Below are 23,037 nucleotides of genomic sequence, written 5' to 3' on the forward strand. Positions count from 1 at the left end.
CTCCCTGGAGTACAGTCCCACACACACTGACTCTCACTGGGGTACGGGCCCCACACACACTGATTCTAACTAGGGTGCAGGTCCCACACACATTGAATCTCACTGGGGTACAGGTCCCACACATACTGACTCTCACTGTGGTACGGGCCCTACACACACCGACTTTCACTGGCGTAAGGGTCCCACAAACACTGACTCTCACTCGGGTATGGGTCCCACACACACTGACTCTCACTGGGGAACAGTCCCAGAGACACTGACTCTCACTGGGGTACGGGTACCAAAACCACTGATTCTGACTGTGGTACGGGTCCAACACACACTGACTCTCACTGGGGTATGGGTCCCACACACACTGACTCTCACTGGGGTACGGATACCACATCCACTGACTCTCACTGGGGTACGGGTCCCACACACACTGACTCTCACTGGGATATGGATCCGAAACACACTGACTGTCACACGGGTACGGGTCCCACACACACTGATGCTCACTGGTGTACAGGTCCTAGACACCAACTCTCATTGGGCTACGTCTCACACACACACTGACTCTCACTTGGGTAAGGATCTCACACACACTGACTCTCACTGGGGTACGGGACCCACATACACTGACTCTCACTAGGGTAGGGTTCACACAAAAACCAACTCATACTGGGGTACGGGTCACGCACACACTGACTCTCACTGGGGTACGGGTCCCACACACACTGACTCTCACTGGGATATGGGTCTCACAAACACTGATTTTCACTCGGGTATGGGTCCCACAGACACTGACTCTCACTGGGGGGTAGGGGTCACACAAAAACCGACTCACAGTGGGGTACGAGTCAATCACACACTGACTCTCACTGGGGTACGGGTCCCACACACACTAACTCTCAGTGGGGTACAGTCCAAGAGACACTGACTCTCACTAGGTTAGGGGCACACACACACTGACTCTCACTGGGTTAGGGGCACACACACACTGACTCTTACTAGGGTACGGGTCCAAAACCACTGACTGACTGGGGTACGGGTCCCACAAACACTGACTCTCACTGGGGTACGGGTCCCACACACACTGACTCTCACTGGGGTATGGGTGCCACACACACTGACTCTCACTGGGGTACAGTCCCACACACACTGACTCTCACTGGGGTACAGTCCGAGACACACTGACTCTCACTGGGGTATGGGTCCCAAAACCACTGACTGACTGGGGTACGGGTCCCACAAACACTGACTCTCACTGGGATACGGGTCCCACACACACTGACTCCCACTGGGTTAGGGGCACACACACACTGACTCTCACTGGGGTACGGGTCCCACACACACTGACACTCACTGGGGTACAGTCCCACATACACTGACACTCATTGGGGTACAGACCCTCACACACTGACTCTCACTGGGGTACGTGTCCCACACACACTGACTCTCACCGGGTTACAGTCCACACACACTGACTCTCACTCGGGTACGGTCACACACACACCATCTCTTACTGGGGTACAGTCCCACACACACTAACTCTTACTGGGGTACAGTCCTATACACAGTGACTCTCAGTTGAGTACAGTCCCTCACACACTGGCTCTCACTGGGGTACATTCCCGCACACACTATCTCTCACTGTGGTACGAGTCCCACACACACTGACTCTCACTGGCGTACAGTCCCACACACATTGACTCTCACTGGGGTACAGGGCCTACACACACTGACTCTCACTGGGGTACGGGTCCTACACACACTGACTCTCACTGGGGTACGGGTCCTACACACACTGACTCTCACTGGGGTACGGGTCCTACACACACTGACTCTCACTGGGGTACGGGTCCTACACACACTGATTCTCACTGGGGTACGGGTCCTACACACACTAACTCTCACTGGGGTACGGGTCCTACACACACTGACTCTCACTGGGGTACGGGTCCCACACACACTGACTCTCACTGGGGTACGGGTCCCACACACACTGAGTCTCACTGGGGTACGGGTCCTACACACACTGACTCTCACTGGGGTACGGGTCCTACACACACTGACTCACTGGGGTACAGTCCCACACACACTGACTCTCACTGGGGTACGGGTCCTACACACACTGACTCTCACTGGGGTACGGGTCCTACACACACTGATTCTCACTGGGGTACGGGTCCTACACACACTGACTCTCACTGGGTTAGGGTCTCACACACACTGACTCTCACTGGGGTATGCGTGCCACACACTGAATCTCGCTGGGGTACGAGTCCCACACAGACTGACACTCACTGGTTTAGGGGTCTCACACACCGGCTCTCATTGGGCTACGTCTCACAAACACACAGGCTCTCACTCTGGTACGGGTCCCACTCACACTGACTCTCACTGGGGTACGGGTCCCACACTACTGACTCTCACAGGGGTACGGGTCCCAGACAAACTGATTCACACGGGGATACAGCCCCACACACTGACTCTCACTAGGTTATGGTTCCCACACACACTGATTCTCACTGGTGTACGGGTCTCACACACACTGACTCTCACTGGGGTACAGGTCCCACACATTAACACTCACTGGGGTACGGGTCCCACACACCAACTCTCATTGGGCTACGTTTCACACACACACAGACTCTCACTGGTGTACGGGTCCCACACACACTGACTCTCACTGGGATATGGGTCTGACACACACTGACTGTCACAGTCGTACGGGTCCCACACACACTGATACTCACTGGGGTACAGGTCCCACACACCAACTCTCACTGTGGTATGCATCACACACAGTGACTCTCAACGGGGTACAGTCCCACACACAGTGATTCTCACTGGGGTACGGGTCCCACACACACTGACTCTCACTGGGGTACGAGTCCCACACACACTGACTCTCACTGGGGTACGGGTCCCACACACACTGACTCTCACTGGGGTATGGGTCCCACACACACTGACACTCACTGGGGTAGAGTCCCACATACACTGACACTCATTGGGGTACAGTCCCTCACACACTGACTCTCACTGGGGTACGGGTCCCACACACACTGACTCTCACTGGGTTACAGTCCCACACACACTGACTCTCATTGGAGTACATTCCCACACACACTGACTCTCACTGTGGTACGGGTCCCACACACACTGACTCTCACTGTGGTACGGGTCCCACACACACTGACTCTCACTGGGGTATGGGTCCCACACACACTGATCTCACTGGGGTACAGGTCTCACACAGACTGACTTTCACTGGGGTACCTGTCTCACACACACTGACTGTCACTGGGCTACGGGTCCCACACACACTGACTCTCACTGGAGTACGGATAACACACACACTGATCTCACTGGGGTACGGGTCCCACACACACTGACACTCACTGGTTTGCAGTCCCACATACACTGACACTCACTGGGGTACAGTCCCACACACACTGACTCTCACTGGAGTACATTCCCACACACACTGACTCTCACTGGGGTACGGGTCCCACAATCACTGATCTCGCTGGGGTATGGGTCTCACACACACTGACTCTCACTGGGCTACGGGTCCCACACACACTGACTCTCACTGGGGTACGGGTACCACAAACACTGATCTCACTGGGGTACAAGTCTCACACACACTGACTCTCATTGGGGTATGGGTCCCACACTCACTGATCTCACTGCGGTATGGGTCTCACACACACTGACTCTCACAGGGGTATGAGTCCCACATCGACTGATATACACTGGGCAACGGATCCTACGCACCAACTCTCACTGTGGTATGGGTCCCATACACACCAACTCTCACTGGGGTACGCGTCCTACACACACTGACTCTCACTGGGTTAGGGGCTCACACACACTGACTCTCACTGGGGTACGAGTCCCACACACACTGATTCTCACTGGTGTACGGGTCTCACACACACTGACTCTCACTGGGGTACAGGTCCCACACATTAACACTCACTGGGGTACGGGTCCCACACACCAACTCTCATTGTGCTACGTTTCACACACACACAGACTCTCACTGGTGTACAGGTCCCACACACACTGATACTCACTGGGGTACAGGTCCCACACACCAACTCTCACTGTGGTATGCGTCCCACACACAGTGACTCTCAACGGGGTACAGTCCCACACACACTGACTCTCACTGGTGTACGGGTCCCACACACACGGACTCTCACTGGGGTATGAGTCCCACACACACTGACTCTCACTGGGGTACGGGTCCCACACACACTGACTCTCACTGGGGTATGGGTCCCACACACACTGACACTCACTGGGGTACAGTCCCACATACACTGACACTCATTGGGGTACAGTCCCTCACACACTGACTCTCACTGGGGTACGGGTCCCACACACACTGACTCTCACTGGGTTACAGTCCCACACACACTGACTCTCATTGGAGTACATTCCCACACACACTGACTCTCTCTGTGTTACGGGTCCCACACACACTGACTCTCACTGTGGTACGGGTCCCACACACACTGACTCTCACTGGGGTATGGGTCCCACACACACTGATCTCACTGGGGTACAGGTCTCACACAGACTGACTTTCACTGGGGTACCTGTCTCACACACACTGACTCTCACTGGGCTACGGGTCCCACACACACTGACTCTCACTGGAGTACGGATAACACACACACTGATCTCACTGGGGTACGGGTCCCACACACACTGACACTCACTGGTTTGCAGTCCCACATACACTGACACTCACTGGGGTACAGTCCCTCACACACTGACTCTCACTGGGGTTCGGGTCCCACACACACTGACTCTCACTGGGGTACAGTCCCACACACACTGACTCTCCCTGGGGTACAGTCCCACACACACTGACTCTCACTGGGGTACGGGTCCCACAATCACTGATCTCACTGGGGTACGGGTCTCACACACACTGACTCTCACTGGGCTACGGGTCCCACACACACTGACTCTCACTGGAGTACGGGTACCACAAACACTGATCTCACTGGGGTACAAGTCTCACACACACTGACTCTCATTGGGGTATGGGTCCCACACTCACTGATCTCACTGCGGTATGGGTCTCACACACACTGACTCTCACAGGGGTACGAGTCCCACATAGACTGATATACACTGGGCAACGGATCCTACGCACCAACTCTCACCGTGGTATGGGTCCCATACACACCAACTCTCACTGGGGTACGCGTCCTACACACACTGACTCTCACTGGGTTAGGGGCTCACACACACTGACTCTCACTGGGGTACGAGTCCCACACAGACTGACACTCACTGGTTTACAGGTCTCACACACCGACTCTCATTGGGCTACGTCTCACACACACACAGGCTCTCACTCTGGTACGGGTCCCACTCACACTGACTCTCACTGTGGTACGAGTCCCACACACACTGACACTCACTGGTTTACGGGTCCCACACACACTGACTCTCACTGGAGTACGGATAACACACACACTGATCTCACTGGGGTACGGGTCCCACACACACTGACACTCACTGGTTTGCAGTCTCACATACACTGACACTCACTGGAGTACAGTCCCTCACACACTGACTCTCACTGGGGTTCGGGTCCCACACACACTGACTCTCACCGGGGTACAGTCCTACATACACTATCTCTCACTGTGGTACGAGTCCCACACACACTATCTCTCACTGTGTTACGGGTCCCACACACACTGACTCTCACTGTGTTACGGGTCCCACACACACTGACTCTCCCGGGGGTACAGTCCCACAAACACTGACTCTCACTGGAGTACATTCCCACACACACTGACTCTCACTGGGGTACGGGTCCCACAATCACTGATCTCACTGGGGTACGGGTCTCACACACACTGACTCTCACTGGGCTACGGGTCCCACACACACTGACTCTCACTGGAGTACGGGTACCACAAACACTGATCTCACTGGGGTACAAGTCTCACACACACTGACTGTCATTGGGGTATGGGTCCCACACTCACTGATCTCACTGCGATATGGGTCTCACACACACTGACTCTCACAGGGGTACGAGTCCCACATAGACTGATATACACTGGGCAACGGATCCTACGCACCAACTCTCACTGTGGTATGGGTCTCACACACACTGACTCTCACTGGGGTACGCGTGCCACACACTGAATCTCGCTGGATTAGGATCTCACACACACTGATTCTCACTGGGGTATGCGTGCCACACACTGAATCTCGCTGGGGTACGAGTCCCACACAGACTGACACTCACTGGTTTACGGGTCTCACACACCGACTCTCATTGGGCTACGTCTCACAAACACACAGGCTCTCACTCTGGTACGGGTCCCGCTCACACTGACTCTCACTGGAGTACGGGTCCCACACACACTGACTCTCACAGGGGTACGGGTCACAGACAAACTGATTCGCACTGGTTTACGGGTCTCACACACCGACTCTCATTGGGCTACGTCTCACACACACACAGGCTCTCACTCTGGTACGGTTCCCACACACACTGATTCTCACTGGTGTACGGGTCTCACACACACTGACACTCACTGGGGTACAGGTCCAACACACTGACACTCACTGGGGTACGGGTCCCACACACCAACTCTCATTGGGCTACGTCTCACACACACACAGACTCTCACAGTCGTACGGGTCCCACACACACTGATACTCACTGGGGTACAGGTCCCACACACCAACTCTCACTGTGGTATGCGTCCCACACACAGTGACTCTCAATGGGGTACAGTCCCACACACAGTGACTCTCACTGGGGTACGGGTCCCACACACAGTGACTCTCACTGGGGCATGCGTCCCACACACAGTGACTCTCACTGGGGTACGAGTCCCACACACAGTGACTCTCACTGGGGTACGAGTCCCACACACACTGACTCTCACTGGGGTATGGGTCCCACACACACATCACTCACTGGGGTACAGTCCCACATACACTGACACTCATTGGGGTACAGTCCCTCACACACTGACTCTCACTGGGGTACGGGTCCCACACACACTGACTCTCACTGGGTTACAGTCCCACACACACTGACTCTCATTGGAGTACATTCCCACACACACTGACTCTCACTGTGGTACGGGTCCCACGCACACTGACTCTCACTGTGGTACGGGTCCCACACACACTGACTCTCACTGGGGTATGGGTCCCACACACACTGACTCTCACTGTGGTACGGGTCCCACACACACTGACTCTCACTGGGGTATGGGTCCCACACACACATGATCTCACTGGGGTACAGGTCTCACACAGACTGACTTTCACTGGGGTACCTGTCTCACACACACTGACTGTCACTGGGCTACGGGTCCCACACACACTGACTCTCACTGGCGTACGGATAACACACACACTGATCTCACTGGGGTACGGATCCCACACACACTGACACTCACTGGTTTGCAGTTCCACATACACTGACACTCACTGGGGTACAGTCCCACACACACTGACTCTCACTGGGGTTCGGGTCCCACACACACTGACTCTCACCGGGGTACAGTCCTACACACACTATCTCTCACTGTGGTACGAGTCCCACACACACTATCTCTCACTGTGTTACGGGTCCCACACACACTGACTCTCACTATGTTACGGGTCCCACACACACTGACTCTCAATGGGGTACGGGTCGCTCACACATTGATCTCACTGGGATACGGGTCTCACACACACTGACTCTCACTGGGCTACGGGTCCCACACACACTGACTCTCACTGGAGTACGGGTACCACAAACACTGATCTCACTGGGGTACGAGTCTGACACACACTGACTCTCATTGGGGTATGGGTCCCACACTCACTGATCTCACTGCGGTATGGGTTTCACACACACTGACTCTCACAGGGGTACGAGTCCCACATAGACTGATACACACTGGGCAACGGATCCTACGCACCAACTCTCACTGTGGTATGGGTCCCATACACACCAACTCTCACTGGGGTACGCGTCCTACACACACTGACTCTCACTGGGTTAGGGGCTCACACACACTGACTCTCACTGGGGTACGCGTGCCACACACTGAATCTCGCTGGGGTACGAGTCCCACACAGACTGACACTCACTGGTTTACTGGTCTCACACACTGACTCTCATTGGGCTACGTCTCACATACACACAGACTCTCACTCTGGTACAGGTCCCACACACACTGACTATCACAGGGGTACGGGTCCCGGACAAACTGATTCGCACTGGGATACAGCCCCACACACTGACTCTCACTCGGTTACGGTTCCCACACACACTGATTCTCACTGGTGTACAGGTCTCACACACACTGACTCCCACTGGGGTACAGGTCCCACACACTAACACTCACTGGGGTACGGGTCCCACACACCAACTCTCATTGGGCTACGTCTCACAAACACACACACTCTCACTGGGGTACGGGTCCCACACACTCTGACTCTCACTGGGATATGGGTCCGACACTCACTGACTGTCACAGGGGTACGGGTCCCACACACACTGATACTCACTGGGGTACAGGTCCCACACACCAACTCTCACTTTGGTATGCGTCCCACACACACTGACTCTCACTGGGGTACGAGTCCCACACACACTGACTCTCACTGGGTTAGGAGCTCACACACACTGACTCTCACTGGGGTACGGGTCCCACACACACTGACTCTCACTGGGGTACGGGTCCCACACACACTTATTCTCATTGGGATACAACCCCACACACTGACTCTCACTGGGTTATGGGACCCACACACACTAACTGGGGTACAGTCCCACACACACTAACTCTCACTGGGGTACGGGTCCCACACACACTGACTCTCACTGGGGTACGGGTCCCACACACACTGACTTTCACTGCGGTATAGCTCCCACACACACTGATTCTCACTGGGATACAGCCCCACACACTGACTCTCACTGGGTTACGGGACCCACACACACTAACTGGGGTACAGTCCCACACACAGCTACTCTCACTGGGGTACGGGTCCCACACACACTGACTCTCACTGGGGTACGGGTCCCACACACCGACTCTCATGGGGGTACGGCTCCCACACACACAGACTCTCACTGGGGTATGGGTCCCACAACTACTGACTCTCAGTGGTGTACAGTTCTCATACACACTGACTCACTGGGGTACGAATCCCACACACTAACTCTGACTGGGGTACAGTCCAACACGCACTGACTCCCACTGGGGTAGAGTCCCACACACACTGACTCTCACTGCAGTACGGGTCCCACACACACTGACTCACTGGAGTACATTCACACACACTGACTCTCACTGGGGTACAGGTCCAACACACACTGATACTCACTGGGGTATGGGTCCTATGCACCCACTCTCACTGTGGTATGGGTCCCACACACACCAACTCTCACTGGGGTACGGGTCCCACACACACTGACACTCACTGGGTTAGGGGCTCACACACACTGATTCTCACTGGGGTATGCGTGCCACACACTGAATCTCGCTGGGGTACGAGCCCCACACAGACTGACACTCACTGGTTTACGGGTCTCACACACCGACTCTCATTGGGCTACGTCTCACACACACACAGACTCTCACTCTGGTACGGGTCCCACACACACTGACTCTCACTGGGGTACGGGTCTCACACACACTGACTCTCACTGGGGTACGGGTCCCACACACACTGACGTTCACTGGGGTACGGGTCCCACACACACTGACTCTCACTGGGGTACGGGTCTCACACACACTGACTCTCACTGGGGTACGGGTCCCACACACACTGACTCGCATTGGGGTACCTGTCCCACACACCAACTCTCACTGTGGAATGGGTCCCACACACACCTACTCTCACTGGGGTATGGGTTCCACACGCACTGACTCTCACTGGGTTAGGGGCTCACACACACTGACTCTCACTGGGGTACGGATTCCACGCATACTGACACTCACTGGGATACGGGTCCAACACACACTGTCTCTCACTGGGGTACGGGTCAAACACATACCGACTCTGACTGTGGTACGGTTCCCACACACACCAACTGTTACTGGCATACGGGCGCACACACACTGACTCTCACTGGGGTACGGGTCCCACACACACTGACTCTCTCTGGCATATGGGTCCCACACACACTGACTCTCAGTGTTGTACGGGTCTCACACACACTGACTGTCACTGGGGTATGAGTCCCACACACTGACTCTGACTGGGGTACAGTGCCACACGCACTGACTCTCACTGGGGTACGGGTCTCACACACTGACTCTCACTGGGTTACGTGTCACACAAACACTTACTCTCACTGGGGTACGGGTCCCACACACATGACTCTCACTGGGATACAGTCCCACACACACTCAATCTCACTGGCGTTCAGTCCCACACACAATGACTCTCACTGGGGTACGTGTCCCACACACACTGACTCTCAATGAGGTGTGGATCCCACACACACTTACTCTCACTGGGGTCCGTATCCCACACACTTGCTCTCACTTGGGTATGGGTCTCACACACACACACTGATTCTTACTGGGGTACAGTCCCACACACACTGACTCTCACTGGGGTATGGGTCCCACACACACTGACTCTCACTGGGGTATGGGTCCCACACAAACTGGCTCTCACTGGGGTACAGTCCCACACACACTATCTCTCACTGTGGTACGGTTCCCACAGACACTGACTCTCACTGTGGTACGGGACCACACACACTGACTCTCATAGGGGTACAGTCCCACACACACTGTCTCACCCTGGTGTACATTCCCACACACCCTGACTCACCCTGGGTTACAGTCCCACACACACTTTATCACCCTGGGGTACATTCCCACACACAATGACTCACCCTGGGGTAAAGTTCCACACACACTGACTCACTGGGGTACAGTCCCACACACACTGACTCTCACTGGGGTACAGTCCCACACACACTGAATCTCACTGGGATAGGGGCTCACACACACTGATCTCACTGGGATAGGGGCTCACACACACTGATCTCACTGTGGTACGGGTCTCACACACACTGACTCTCACTGGGGTACGGGTCCTGCGCACCAACTCTCACTGTGTTATGTGTACCACACACACCAACTCTCACTGGGGTATGGGTCCCACACACACTGAATCTCACTGGGGTACGGGTCCCACACACACTGACTCTCACTGGGGTACGGGTCCCACACACACTGATTCTCACTCGGGTACAGTCCCACACAAACAGACTCTGACTGGGAAACGGGTCCCAAACACACAGACTCTCACTGGGGTACGTGTCCGACACACACTGTCTCTCACTGAGGTGTGGATCCCACACACACACTGACTCACACTGGGGTATGGATCCCACACACACTGACACTCACTCGTGTATTGTTCCACACACACTGACTCTCACTGGGGTACAGTCCTATACACACTGCTCTCACTTGAGTACAGTCCCACACACACTGACTCTCACTGGGGTGCAGTCCCACACACACTGATTAACTGGGATACAGTCCCATACACACTGACCCTCACTGGTGTACAGTCCCACACACACTGACTCACTGGGGTACGGATCCCACACACACTAACTGGAGTACAGTCTCACACACACTGACTCTTACTGGGTAAGGGGCTCACACACTCTGACTCTCATTGGGGTACGGCCCCCACACACACAGACTCTCACTGGGGTACGGTCCCATTCACACTGACTCTCACTGTGGTAAGGTTCCCACATTACAGACTCTATTTGGGGTCCGGCTCCCACACACACAGACTCTCACTTGGGTATGGGTCCCACACACACTGACTCTCACTGAGGTACGGATGCCACACACACTGACTCTCACTGGCATACGGGTCCCACACATACTGACACTCACTGGGGTACGGGTCCCACACACATTGCCTCTCACTGTGGTACGGGTCCCACTCACACTGACTCTCACTGGGTCACGGGTCCCTACACACTGGTTCTCACTGGGGTACGGGTCCAACACACACTGACTCTCACTGAGGTACAGGTCTCATACACACTGACTCTCACTGGGGTATGGGTCCTACACATACTGACTCTCACTGGGGTATGGGTCCCACACACACTGACTCTCACTGGGATACGAGTCCTACACACATTGACTCTCACTGGGCGACCGGTCCCACACACATTGACTCTCACTGGGGTACAGTCCCACACACACTGACTCTCACTGTGGTATGGATCCCACACAAGCTGACTCTCACTGGGTATGGGTCCCAAAACCACTGACTCTGACTGGGGTACGGGTCCCACACGCACTGATACTCACTGGGGTATGGGTCCTATGCACCAACTCTCACTGTGGTATGGGTCCCACACACACCAGCTCTCACTGGGGTACGGGTCCCACAAACACTAACTCTCACTTGGTTGGGGGCTCATACACACTGATTCTCCCTGGAGTACAGTCCCACACACACTGACTCTTACTGGGGCACAGTCCCACACACACTGACTCACTGGGGTACGGTCCCATTCACACTGACTCTCACTGTGGTAAGGGTCCCACATTACAGACTCTATTTGGGGTCCGGCTCCCACACACACAGACTCTCACTTGGGTATGGGTCCCACACACACACAGACTCTCACTGAGGTACGGATGCCACACACACTGACTCTCACTGGGGTACCTCCCACACACACTGACACTCACTGGGGTACAGTCCCACACACACTGACTCTCACTGGGGTATGGGTCCTACACACACTGACTCTCACTGGGGTATGGGTCCCACACACACTGACTCTCACTGGGATACGAGTCCTACACACACTGACTCTCACTGGGCTACCGGTCCCACACACATTGACTCTCACTGGGGTACAGTCCCACACACACTGACTCTCACTGTGGTATGGATCCCACACAAGCTGACTCTCACTGGGTATGGGTCCCAAAACCACTGACTCTGACTGGGGTACGGGTCCCACACGCACTGATACTCACTGGGGTATGGGTCCTACGCACCAACTCTCACTGGGTATGGGTCCCAAAACCACTGACTCTGACTGGGGTACGGATCCCACACGCACTGATACTCACTGGGGTATGGGTCCTACGCACCAACTCTCACTGGGGTACGGGTCCCACAAACACTAACTCTCACTTGGTTGGGGGCTCATACACACTGATTCTCACTGGGGTACGGGTCCCACACATCGACTCTCATTGGGGTACGGCTCCCACACACACAAACTCTCACTGGGGTACGGTCCCATTCACACTGACTCTCACTGTGGTAAGGGTCCCACATCACTGACTCTATTTGGGGTATGGGTCCCACACACACTGACTCTCATGAGGTTCAGATGCCACACACACTGGCTCTCACTAGGGTACGGGTCCCACAAACATTGATTCTCACTCGGGTACGGGTCCCACACACACTGACTCTCACTCGGGTACGTTTCCCTCACACAATGACTATCACTAGGGTACAGTCCCACACACTAACTCTCACTGGGGTACGGGTGCCACACACACTGACTCTCTCTCACTGTGGTACGGGTCCCACACACACTGACTCTCACTGGGGTACAGTCCCACACAAACAGACTGACAGGGAAACGGGTCCCACACACACTGACTCTCACTGGGGTACGTGTCCCACACACACTGTCTCTCACTGAGGTGTGGATTCAACACACACACTGATTCACACTGGGGTATGGATCCCACACACATTGACTCACTGGGGTACGTGTCCCACACACTTGCTCTCACTGGGGTACGGGTCACACACACCGTGACTCTCACTGGGGTACGGGTCCCACACACACTGACACTCACTCGTGTATTGTCCCACACACACTGACTCTCACTGGGGTACAGTCCCACACACACTGACTCTTACTGGGGCACAGTCCCACACACACTGACTCACTGGGGTACAGTCCCATACACACTGACTCTCACTGGGGTACAGTCACACACACACTGACTCTCCCTGGGGTACAGTCCCATGCACACTGACTCTCCCTGGAGTACAGTCCCACACACACTGACTCTTACTGGGGCACAGTCCCACACACACTGACTCACTGGGGTACGGTCCCATTCACACTGACTCTCACTGTGGTAAGGGTCCCACATCACTGACACTATTTGGGGTGCGGCTCCCACACACAGACTCTCACTTGGGTATGGGTCCCACACACACTGACTCTCACTGAGGTACGGATGCCACACACACTGACTCTCACTGGCATACGGGTCCCACACATACTGACACTCACTGGGTACGGGCTTCCACACACACTGACTCTCACTGGGGTACAGGTCCCACACACATTGTCTCTCACTGTGGTACGGGTCCCACACACACTGACTCTCACTGGGGTGCAGTCCCACACAAACTGACTCTCACTGGGATACGAGTCCTACACACACTGACTCTCACTGGGGTATGGGTCACACACACACTGACTCTCACTGGGGTATGGGTCACACACACATTGACTCTCACTGGGGTCCATATCCCACACACACTGACTCTCACTGTGGTATGGATCCCACACACACTGACTCTCACTGGGGTACAGTCCCACACACACTGACTCTCACTGGGGTACGGGTCCCACACACACTGACTCTCACTGCGGTATGGGTCCCACACACACTATCTCTCACTGAGGTGCGGGTCCCACAAACGCTGACTCTCACTGGGGTATGGGTCCCACACACACTGACTCTCACTGGGGTATGTGTCCCACACACACTGACTCTCACTGAGGTATGTGTCCCATACACACTGACTCTCACTCGGTACGGGTTCCACACACACTGATCTCACTGGGGTATGGGTCCCACACACACAGACTCTCTTTGGGATACGGGTCCCACACACGCCGATCTCACTGGGGTATGGGTCCCACACACACTGATTTTCACTGGGGTACGGTCCTACACACACTGATTTTCACTGGGGTACGGGTCCCACACACACTGACTCTCACTGAGGTACAGTTACACAGACACACGGGGTAATTTTAACATTGATGAGCATGTGTGTTTTGGTGCCGATGAGGTTTATATTTGGCGAAAATATGATGTTTTCCAGAAGGTTAGAACATGAGGTCAGTGAACTGCTGCGATATTTTAAGCGGGTTTTAAATTTAATGGAGGTGAGAGGGGATAGAGGAGACGGGGAGGGGAAGTGGGGAGGGGGAGAGGGGGAAGGGGAGAGAGAGAGAGAGAGAGGGGGAGGGGTGAGAGTGGGGAGGGGTGAGAGTGGGGAGGGGGGAGAGTGGGGAGGGAGAGAGAGGGGTGGAAGAGGGATAGAGGGAAGGGAGGAGAGAGGGAGGGGGAGAGGGGAGGGAGAGAGGGATGGGGAGAGGCGTGAGAGGAGAGGGGGAGAGGAGAAAGGGGAGGGGGTGAGAGGGAAGGGAGAGTGAGGGGAGACGGGAGAAGGGAGAGTGAGGGGAGACGGGAGAGGGGAGGGGGAGAGTCGGGAGGGGAGCGAGGGGAGGAGGTCAGTGTTGGCCGGGGTAAGTGAGACACATGGCAGCACGCAGGAGAAGGTGTCGCCATCAGCAATGTGCGGAGAGGCAGCGGGCAAGGGAGACAGCAGCCATGGCTGACCAACATCCAGATATGTGCAGACCTGCCGGTGGGCCGGTGGAGAGGGTGTCCAGTAGGGAGATGGCGTCAGGAGGCGGGTCGGGTACACGGACCCCCCCCCCTGCCCCCACCACAAATGAAGCTTTATCAAATGATCAAAGTCCGTGCAAAACAGAACGGAAACAGAAAATACTGCAATCAACCACCAAAAATAATAATTTTTTGCCCTGGTGCATTTGATAAAGCTTTATTTTTGGCACATACATCTGGCCAGGTGTTTCATTTGGGAGTGGGCAATTGTGTGGGAAGGCCCTGACTGTGATGGCCATTGAACATGGGAGCTGTAGGCTCATGTGTGGACGGGATTATGTTTCCTCCCCCCTCCCCCCTCCCTCCTCCCTCCTCCCCCTCCTCCACCTCTTACACCTACCCTAACACCACGCCTCAGTGTCTCCCCTGTGGCTGCCTCCTGAGTCTGGGACAGCTGCTGTGGTTGTTGTCTAGGACCTACAGATGTCCTTGTGGGACGCCCTCGACCAGCTTTGGGCCTGGAAGGGCTGGGTGCGGACTAGGTAGGACCCTCCTGGGAGGGTTCAGTCCGGCTTGGCTCAGGAGGGGCCATGCATGGAGGCACCAGCGGAGTGACAGGTCTGTGGCCAGGAATGCTGCGATCCTGAGGGAGCGCATCATCGGTATGCTGGCCCGAGGAGCCTGAGTCACTCCCTGGGGGAGGCACATTACCACCAGTAAGCTGCGGGAGCTCAGGTCGGTACTGTGGGGTTGCACTGGAGGTCCCCCGTGGCACACGTATGAGAGCAGCCAGAATCTCAAAGCCAGCAGACATGGCAGCAGTAAGAAGCTCAGTGGCAGCAGTAAGAAGCTCCGTGGCAGCAGTTAGATGCTCCATTGTCTGTTGCCCAGGGAGTATTAGAGCATTCTGAGCTTCCAGGGCTGCGGCCATCCTCTCCAATCCAGCACCGATGCTCTCGTTCCCTCGAGCCTGTGTTGTAATGGCAGCTGCCACATTACCGACAGATTGCAGCATGACAGCTGGACCCACACGGTCTCTCTGAGCGCCCAGCATCGCCTGCACACTGGCAATGATGGTCCCCATGGAATGCGCAATGCTGGTGGCGGACTCCTCCACGCTCATCACCACTTCCAACAGGCTCTCGGGCACCCTTGCCGGTGCCCCCAACATCTGGGAATGAATGGCCTCCATCCTTCGTTCATTAGCCGCAACGTCAACGGCATCGTCGGCAGAAGTCCGGTGCGGACTCGCCCCCCGGAGAGGTGGCACCGGAGGTTGCCGAGCCTAGGATGCAATGTCCTCCCTGCTATGACTTTACATCGGAGGGCTTCTGTCGACACGACTGTGATGCTGGCCTCTGCGACGTCTGTCCTGCCTGGCGCCTGTGCTGCCACTCGGACTGTCACCTGCAAGCGATGGGAGAAGGGCTGCCGTGAGGGGCAGGTGGGGGATTGGCGCATGGAGCCCTCAGGTAGCAGATTCCAGAAGGAACAGCACGGTCGGTGGTGGCACAGTCAGGTCGAGAGAGCATTGAAGGATGGCCACATCGGCATCGCCAGTACCACAGCCCACCCCCAGGGGGCGTGTCAGGCGCGATGAGAATGCTTTCACGCAGCGAGTTGTTGTGATCAGGAACGCACTGACTGAAAGGGCGCGGGAAGCAGATGAATAGTAACTTTTCAAAACAGAATTGGATAAATAGTTGAAAAGTAAAATGTGCCGGGCTGTGGGGGCAGAGCGGAGGGAGTGCGACTGATTGGATCGCTCCCTCACAGAGCCGGCACAGCACGGGCTCGGTGGGCCCAATGGCCTCCTCCTGTACTGTACCATTTGTCTCATTAATTGAAATTTCTAATGTCCGCATTAAGGTTTTAAGCAAAATAACAACGTGACAAAATGACCCATTTGATGATCCCTTGATGAAATGCAGTACCTTCCCTGGGGGTGATGGCGGCGTGGTTTACTGACTGGACACATTATCCCCACAACACGAGTTCACATTCCACCGGGGGCAGTTTGAGAATTTCAAATCTGTTTTAAAAATCTGGAAATAAGAAGCTGGTCTCAGTGAAAGTGGCCATGAAGCTGTCTGATTGGCATAAAAACCCAACTGGTTCAGTGAGGTCCTTCGGGGAAGGAAAGCTGATGGCCTTACCCAGTCTGGGCCGATGTTTCAATCCAGTCCCACACCAACATACAACTGATGGCTGAAGCAGTCAGTCAGTTGTATCAAACCGCCACAAGCGGTTCAGGACGGCCCACCACCTCTGTCTCAGGATAGCGAGCAAGGGGAGTGAATGCCGGCCGAGCCAGAGGCGTCCACATGCTGAGAAGACCAGTGCTCTGTGTGGAGCCAGTCGCAGAGCAAGTTTGTCTCCCATGGGCTGGGGCTTGGGGATTGTGGGGCACATGTATGTAGTGTTGGATACACATCTCCGTTTCTTTCCCTGTTCAGTGATTGACGGACCCAACCAGATCACCATCAGGGAGGTGGCTGATACTTTCGCCTTCGTGGAATGGGCACCTCCGAGAGCCCATGTCGACCACATCTTGCTGTCGTATGGACTAGCCAGTGGGATGAGTGAGAAGACCACCCTGAGACTGCAGCCCACACTGAGCCAGTACTCCCTGCAGAACCTGAGACCCGCCTCACAGTACCAGGTGTCAGTCAGCGGCATCCATGAATATGGTCAGAGCCGGCCCGTGACTGCTGGCTTCACCACAGGTAAAGGGCCTGTCTACACGCGTGTGAGTCCGTACACGTGTATGTGTGTGTGTGTATAAGGTAGAGGAGCCACCGACAGCTCTGAGTGACAGTGTGCTAGACACCCAGCTCAGTTTGGAGGCACTCTCATGCACAGCCATTGATATGTGCCAGATTCTCACCGTTCAGTGTGTGTCTGTGAATATGTGCATGTATTCCCGTGCGCTGAAATCATCCTGCATGAATGTGCGTGTATTCCCGGGTGATTGAATTGCCAAACTATATTTTCATGAATCTCCGTGAATTTCTACGTTTTCTCATGCACTGCTCCACATTCAACCTGTGCTTTTATTGAAGGGTCTCCCAAATTATCCATTCCGGAACAATCCACCATTCAATTTGGTTTATCACAGGTTGGAGGGCGCTTTGCTCTGTATCTAACCCGTGCTGTACCTGCCCTGGGAGTGTTTGATGGGACAGTGTAGAGGGAGCTTTACTCTATATCTAACCCGTGCTGTACCTGCCCTGGAAGTGTTTGATGGGACAGTGTAGAGGGAGCTTTGCTCTGTATCTAACCCGTGCTGTACCTGCCTGGGAGTGTTTGATGGGACAGTGCAGAGGGAGCTTTACTCTGTATCTAACCCGTGCTGTACCTGCCCTGGGAGTGTTTGATGGGACAGTGTAGAGGGAGCTTTGCTCTGTATCTAACCTGTGCTGTACCTGCCCTGGGAGTGTTTGATGGGACAGTGTAGAGGGAGCTTTGCTCTGTATCTAACCTGTGCTGTACCTGCCCTGGGAGTGTTTGATGGGACAGTGTAGAGGGAGCTTTACTCTGTATCTAACCCGTGCTGTACCTGCCCTGGGAGTGTTTGATGGGACAGTGTAGAGGGAGCTTTACTCTGTATCTAACCCCGTGCTGTACCTGCCCTGGGAGTGTTTGATGGGACAGTGTAGAGGGAGCTTTACTCTGTATCGAACCCGCTGTACCTGCCCTGGGAGTGTTTGATGGGAAAGTGTAGAGGGAGCTTTACTCTGTATCTATCCCATGCTGTACCTGCCCTGGGAGTGTTGGATGGGACAGTGTAGAGGGAGCTTTACTCTGTATCTAACCCTGTGCTGTACCTGCACTGGGAGAGTTTGATGGGATAGCGTAGAGGGAGCTTTGCTCTATATCTAACCCCCTGTACCTGCCTGGGAGTGTTTGATGGGACAGTGTAGAGGGAGCTTTACTCTGTATCGAACCCGCTGTACCTGCCCTGGGAGTGATTGATGGGAAAGTGTAGAGGGAGCTTTACTCTGTATCTACCCATGCTGTACCTGCCCTGGGAGTGTTGGATGGGACAGTGTAGAGGGAGCTTTACTCTGTATCTAACCCCGTGCCGTACCTGCCTGGGAGTGTTTGATGGGACAATGTAGAGGGAGCTTTACTCTATCTAACCCCCTGTACCTGCCCTGGGAGTGTTTGATGGGACAATGGATTTCTGTACTGATATCTCTAAATCTCTTTGCACCCCCACAGTTCCAAGCTTGTTGCCATTTAGAATATACTCCGATCTATCTCTCTTGGCTCCACACATTTCCCCACACTGAACCCTATCTGCTAGTTTAGTCCACTCACTGAATCTCCCAATGTACCTTTGCAACTTTCTGCTCGCAGCTACCCTACATACGGTGCCAGCAGTGTGCTGAGTACGTTGCATATAGAGCTCTCCAGTGCTGTGTCTCAGTCATTTATACATGTAGGGAAAAGCTGGGGCCCCAGAACAGATCCCTGGACACTGTAGACGCATTGACGTACATCCCACCATCGCAAGTCTGTGTCTCATACTCCGAACATATCTCATAGCCATGGAGGGATCAAAGGTCATCGGGTTGAAAGGTTAATTCTCATTCTCTCCACAGTTGCTGCCTGACTGGCTGAGTATTTCCAGCACTTTCGGTATATATTCCCTGAGCACGTCAGTAGGTTGTCTCAGTTAACAGTCAGCTGCGTGGAGCCGTGTCGAATGCACTCCCCCACACTCCCCCTGCATTCATCCCCACCCCCACACCCTCCCACACTCCCCCTGCATTCCTCCCCACCCCCAGATACACTCCCACACTCCCCCTGCACTCCTCCGCACTCTCCCACACTCCCCCTGCACTCCTCCGCACTCTCCCACACTCCCCCTGGACTCCCCCGCACTCTCCCACACTCCCCCTGGACTCCCCCGCACTCTCCCACACTCCCCCTGCACTCCTCCGCACTCTCCCACACTCCCCCTGCACTCCTCCGCACTCACCCACACTCCCTCTGCACTCCTCCGCACTTTCCCACAATCCACCTGCACTCCCCCTGCACTCCCCCTGCACTCCCCCTGCACTCTCCCTGCACTCCCCCGCACTCTCCCACACTCCACCTGCACTCCCCTGCACTCTCCCACACTCCCCCTGCACTCCTCCGCACCCTCCCACACTCCCCCTGCACTCCCCCGCATTCTCCCACACTCCACCTGCACTCACCCGCACTCTCCCACACTCCCCCTGCACTCCTCCGCACCCTCCCACACTCCCCCTGCACTCCCCCGCACTCTCCCACACTCCACCTGCACTCACCCGCACTCTCCCACACTCCACCTGCACTCACCCGCACTCTCCCACACTCCACCTGCACTCCCCCGCACTCTCCCACACTCCCCCTGCACTCCTCCGCACTCTCCCACACTCCCCCTGCACTCCTCCGCACTCACCCACACTCTCCCACACTCCCCCTGCACTCCTCCGCACTCTCCCACACTCCCTCTGCACTCCTCCGCACTTTCCCACAATCCACCTGCACTCCCCCTGCACTCCCCCTGCACTTCCCCTGCACTCTCCCTGCACTCTCCCTGCACTCCCCCGCACTCTCCCACACTCCACCTGCACTCCCCTGCACTCTCCCACACTCCCCCTGCACTCCTCCGCACCCTCCCACACTCCCCCTGCACTCCTCCGCACCCTCCCACACTCCCCCTGCACTCCCCCGCATTCTCCCACACTCCACCTGCACTCACCCGCACTCTCCCACACTCCCCCTGCACTCCCCCGCACTCTCCCACACTCCACCTGCACTCACCCGCACTCTCCCACACTCCACCTGCACTCACCCGCACTCTCCCACACTCCACCTGCACTCCCCCGCACTCTCCCACACTCCCCCTGCACTCCCCCGCACTCTCCCACACTCCCCCTGCACTCCTCCGCACTCTCCCACACTCCCTCTGCACTCCTCCGCACTTTCCCACACTCCCCCTGCACTCCCCCTGCACTCCCCCACACTCTCCCACACTCTCCCACACTCCACCTGCACTCCCCTGCACTCTCCCACACTCCCCCTGCACTCCCCCTGCACTCCTCCGCACTCTCCCACACTCCCCCGCACTCCCCCTGCATTCCTCCCCACCCCCACACACACTCCCCCTGCACTCCTCAACAATCTCCCACACTCCCACGCACTCTCTCACACTCCCACTGCACTCCTCCGCACTCTCCCACACTCTCCCACACTCTCCCACACTCTCCCACACTCTCCCACACTCTCCCTGCACTCTCCCTGCACTCCCCCGCACTCTCCCACACTCCCCCTGCACTCCCCCACACTCTCCCACACTCTCCCACACTCTCCCACACTCTCCCACACTCTCCCACACTCTCCCTGCACTCTCCCTGCACTCCCCCGCACTCTCCCACACTCCCCCTGCACTCCCCCACACTCTCTCACACTCCCCCGCACTCTCCAACACTCCCCCGCACTATCCCACACTCTTTCTACACTCCCCTGCCGAAACACACCCACCCCACAATCGCCCCCCCCCACACTCCTCCCACCCCCCTTCCCCCCCACACACTACACACACACTCGCCCCCAAACTCCCCCCCACACACTACACACACGCTCCCCCCACACGCTCCCCCCACACTCCCCCCCCCCCCACACTACCCCCCCAAACTGCCCCCCTCACACTCCCCCCCACACACTACACACACGCTCCCCCCACATGCTCCCCCCACACGCTCCTCCCACACGCTCCCCCCACACGCTCCCCCCCACACTCACCCCCCTCACACTACCCCCCCAAACTGCCCCCCTCACACTCCCCCCCCACACACTATACACACTCCCCCCCACGCTCCCCACACACACATCGCCTCGACAATCCCCCCTGACACTCCCCCCGCACATCCCCCCCACCACACTCACCGCCGACACCCACCCCCGACACCCACCCCCGACACTCACCCCCGACACTCACCCCCGACACTCACCCCCGACACTCACCCCCGACACTCACCCCCGACACTCACCGCCGACACTCACCCCCGACACTCACCCCCGACACTCACCCCTGACACCCACCCCCGACACCCACCCCCGACACTCACCCCTGACACTCACCCCCGACACTCACCCCTGACACCCACCCCCGACACCCACCCCCGACACTCACCCCCGACACCCACCCCCGACACTCACCCCCGACACTCACCCCCGACACTCACCCCCGACACCCACCCCCGACACTCACCCCCGACACTCACCCCCGACACTCACCGCCGACACTCACCCCCGACACTCACCCCCGACACTCACCCCCGACACTCACCCCCGACACTCACCCCCGACACTCACCCCCGACACTCAC

The 23,037-nt window shown here is 56.3% G+C and overlaps 1 protein-coding gene across 1 annotated transcript in view; it reads left to right on the forward strand.

Moving 5' to 3' along the window:
* LOC139269202 (tenascin-R-like) overlaps positions 1-18,456 on the forward strand; it is a 465,249-nt gene extending 446,793 nt beyond the window's left edge. The window contains exon 9 of the mRNA XM_070888294.1: positions 18,128-18,456. Coding sequence (XP_070744395.1) covers positions 18,128-18,456 — 329 coding nt within the window. The remainder of the gene's footprint in view (positions 1-18,127) is intronic.
* Positions 18,457-23,037: the final 4,581 nt, after the last annotated feature.

This window comes from Pristiophorus japonicus, chromosome 8 (assembly GCF_044704955.1).
Source record: "Pristiophorus japonicus isolate sPriJap1 chromosome 8, sPriJap1.hap1, whole genome shotgun sequence".
NCBI classification, from domain to species: domain Eukaryota; kingdom Metazoa; phylum Chordata; class Chondrichthyes; family Pristiophoridae; genus Pristiophorus; species Pristiophorus japonicus.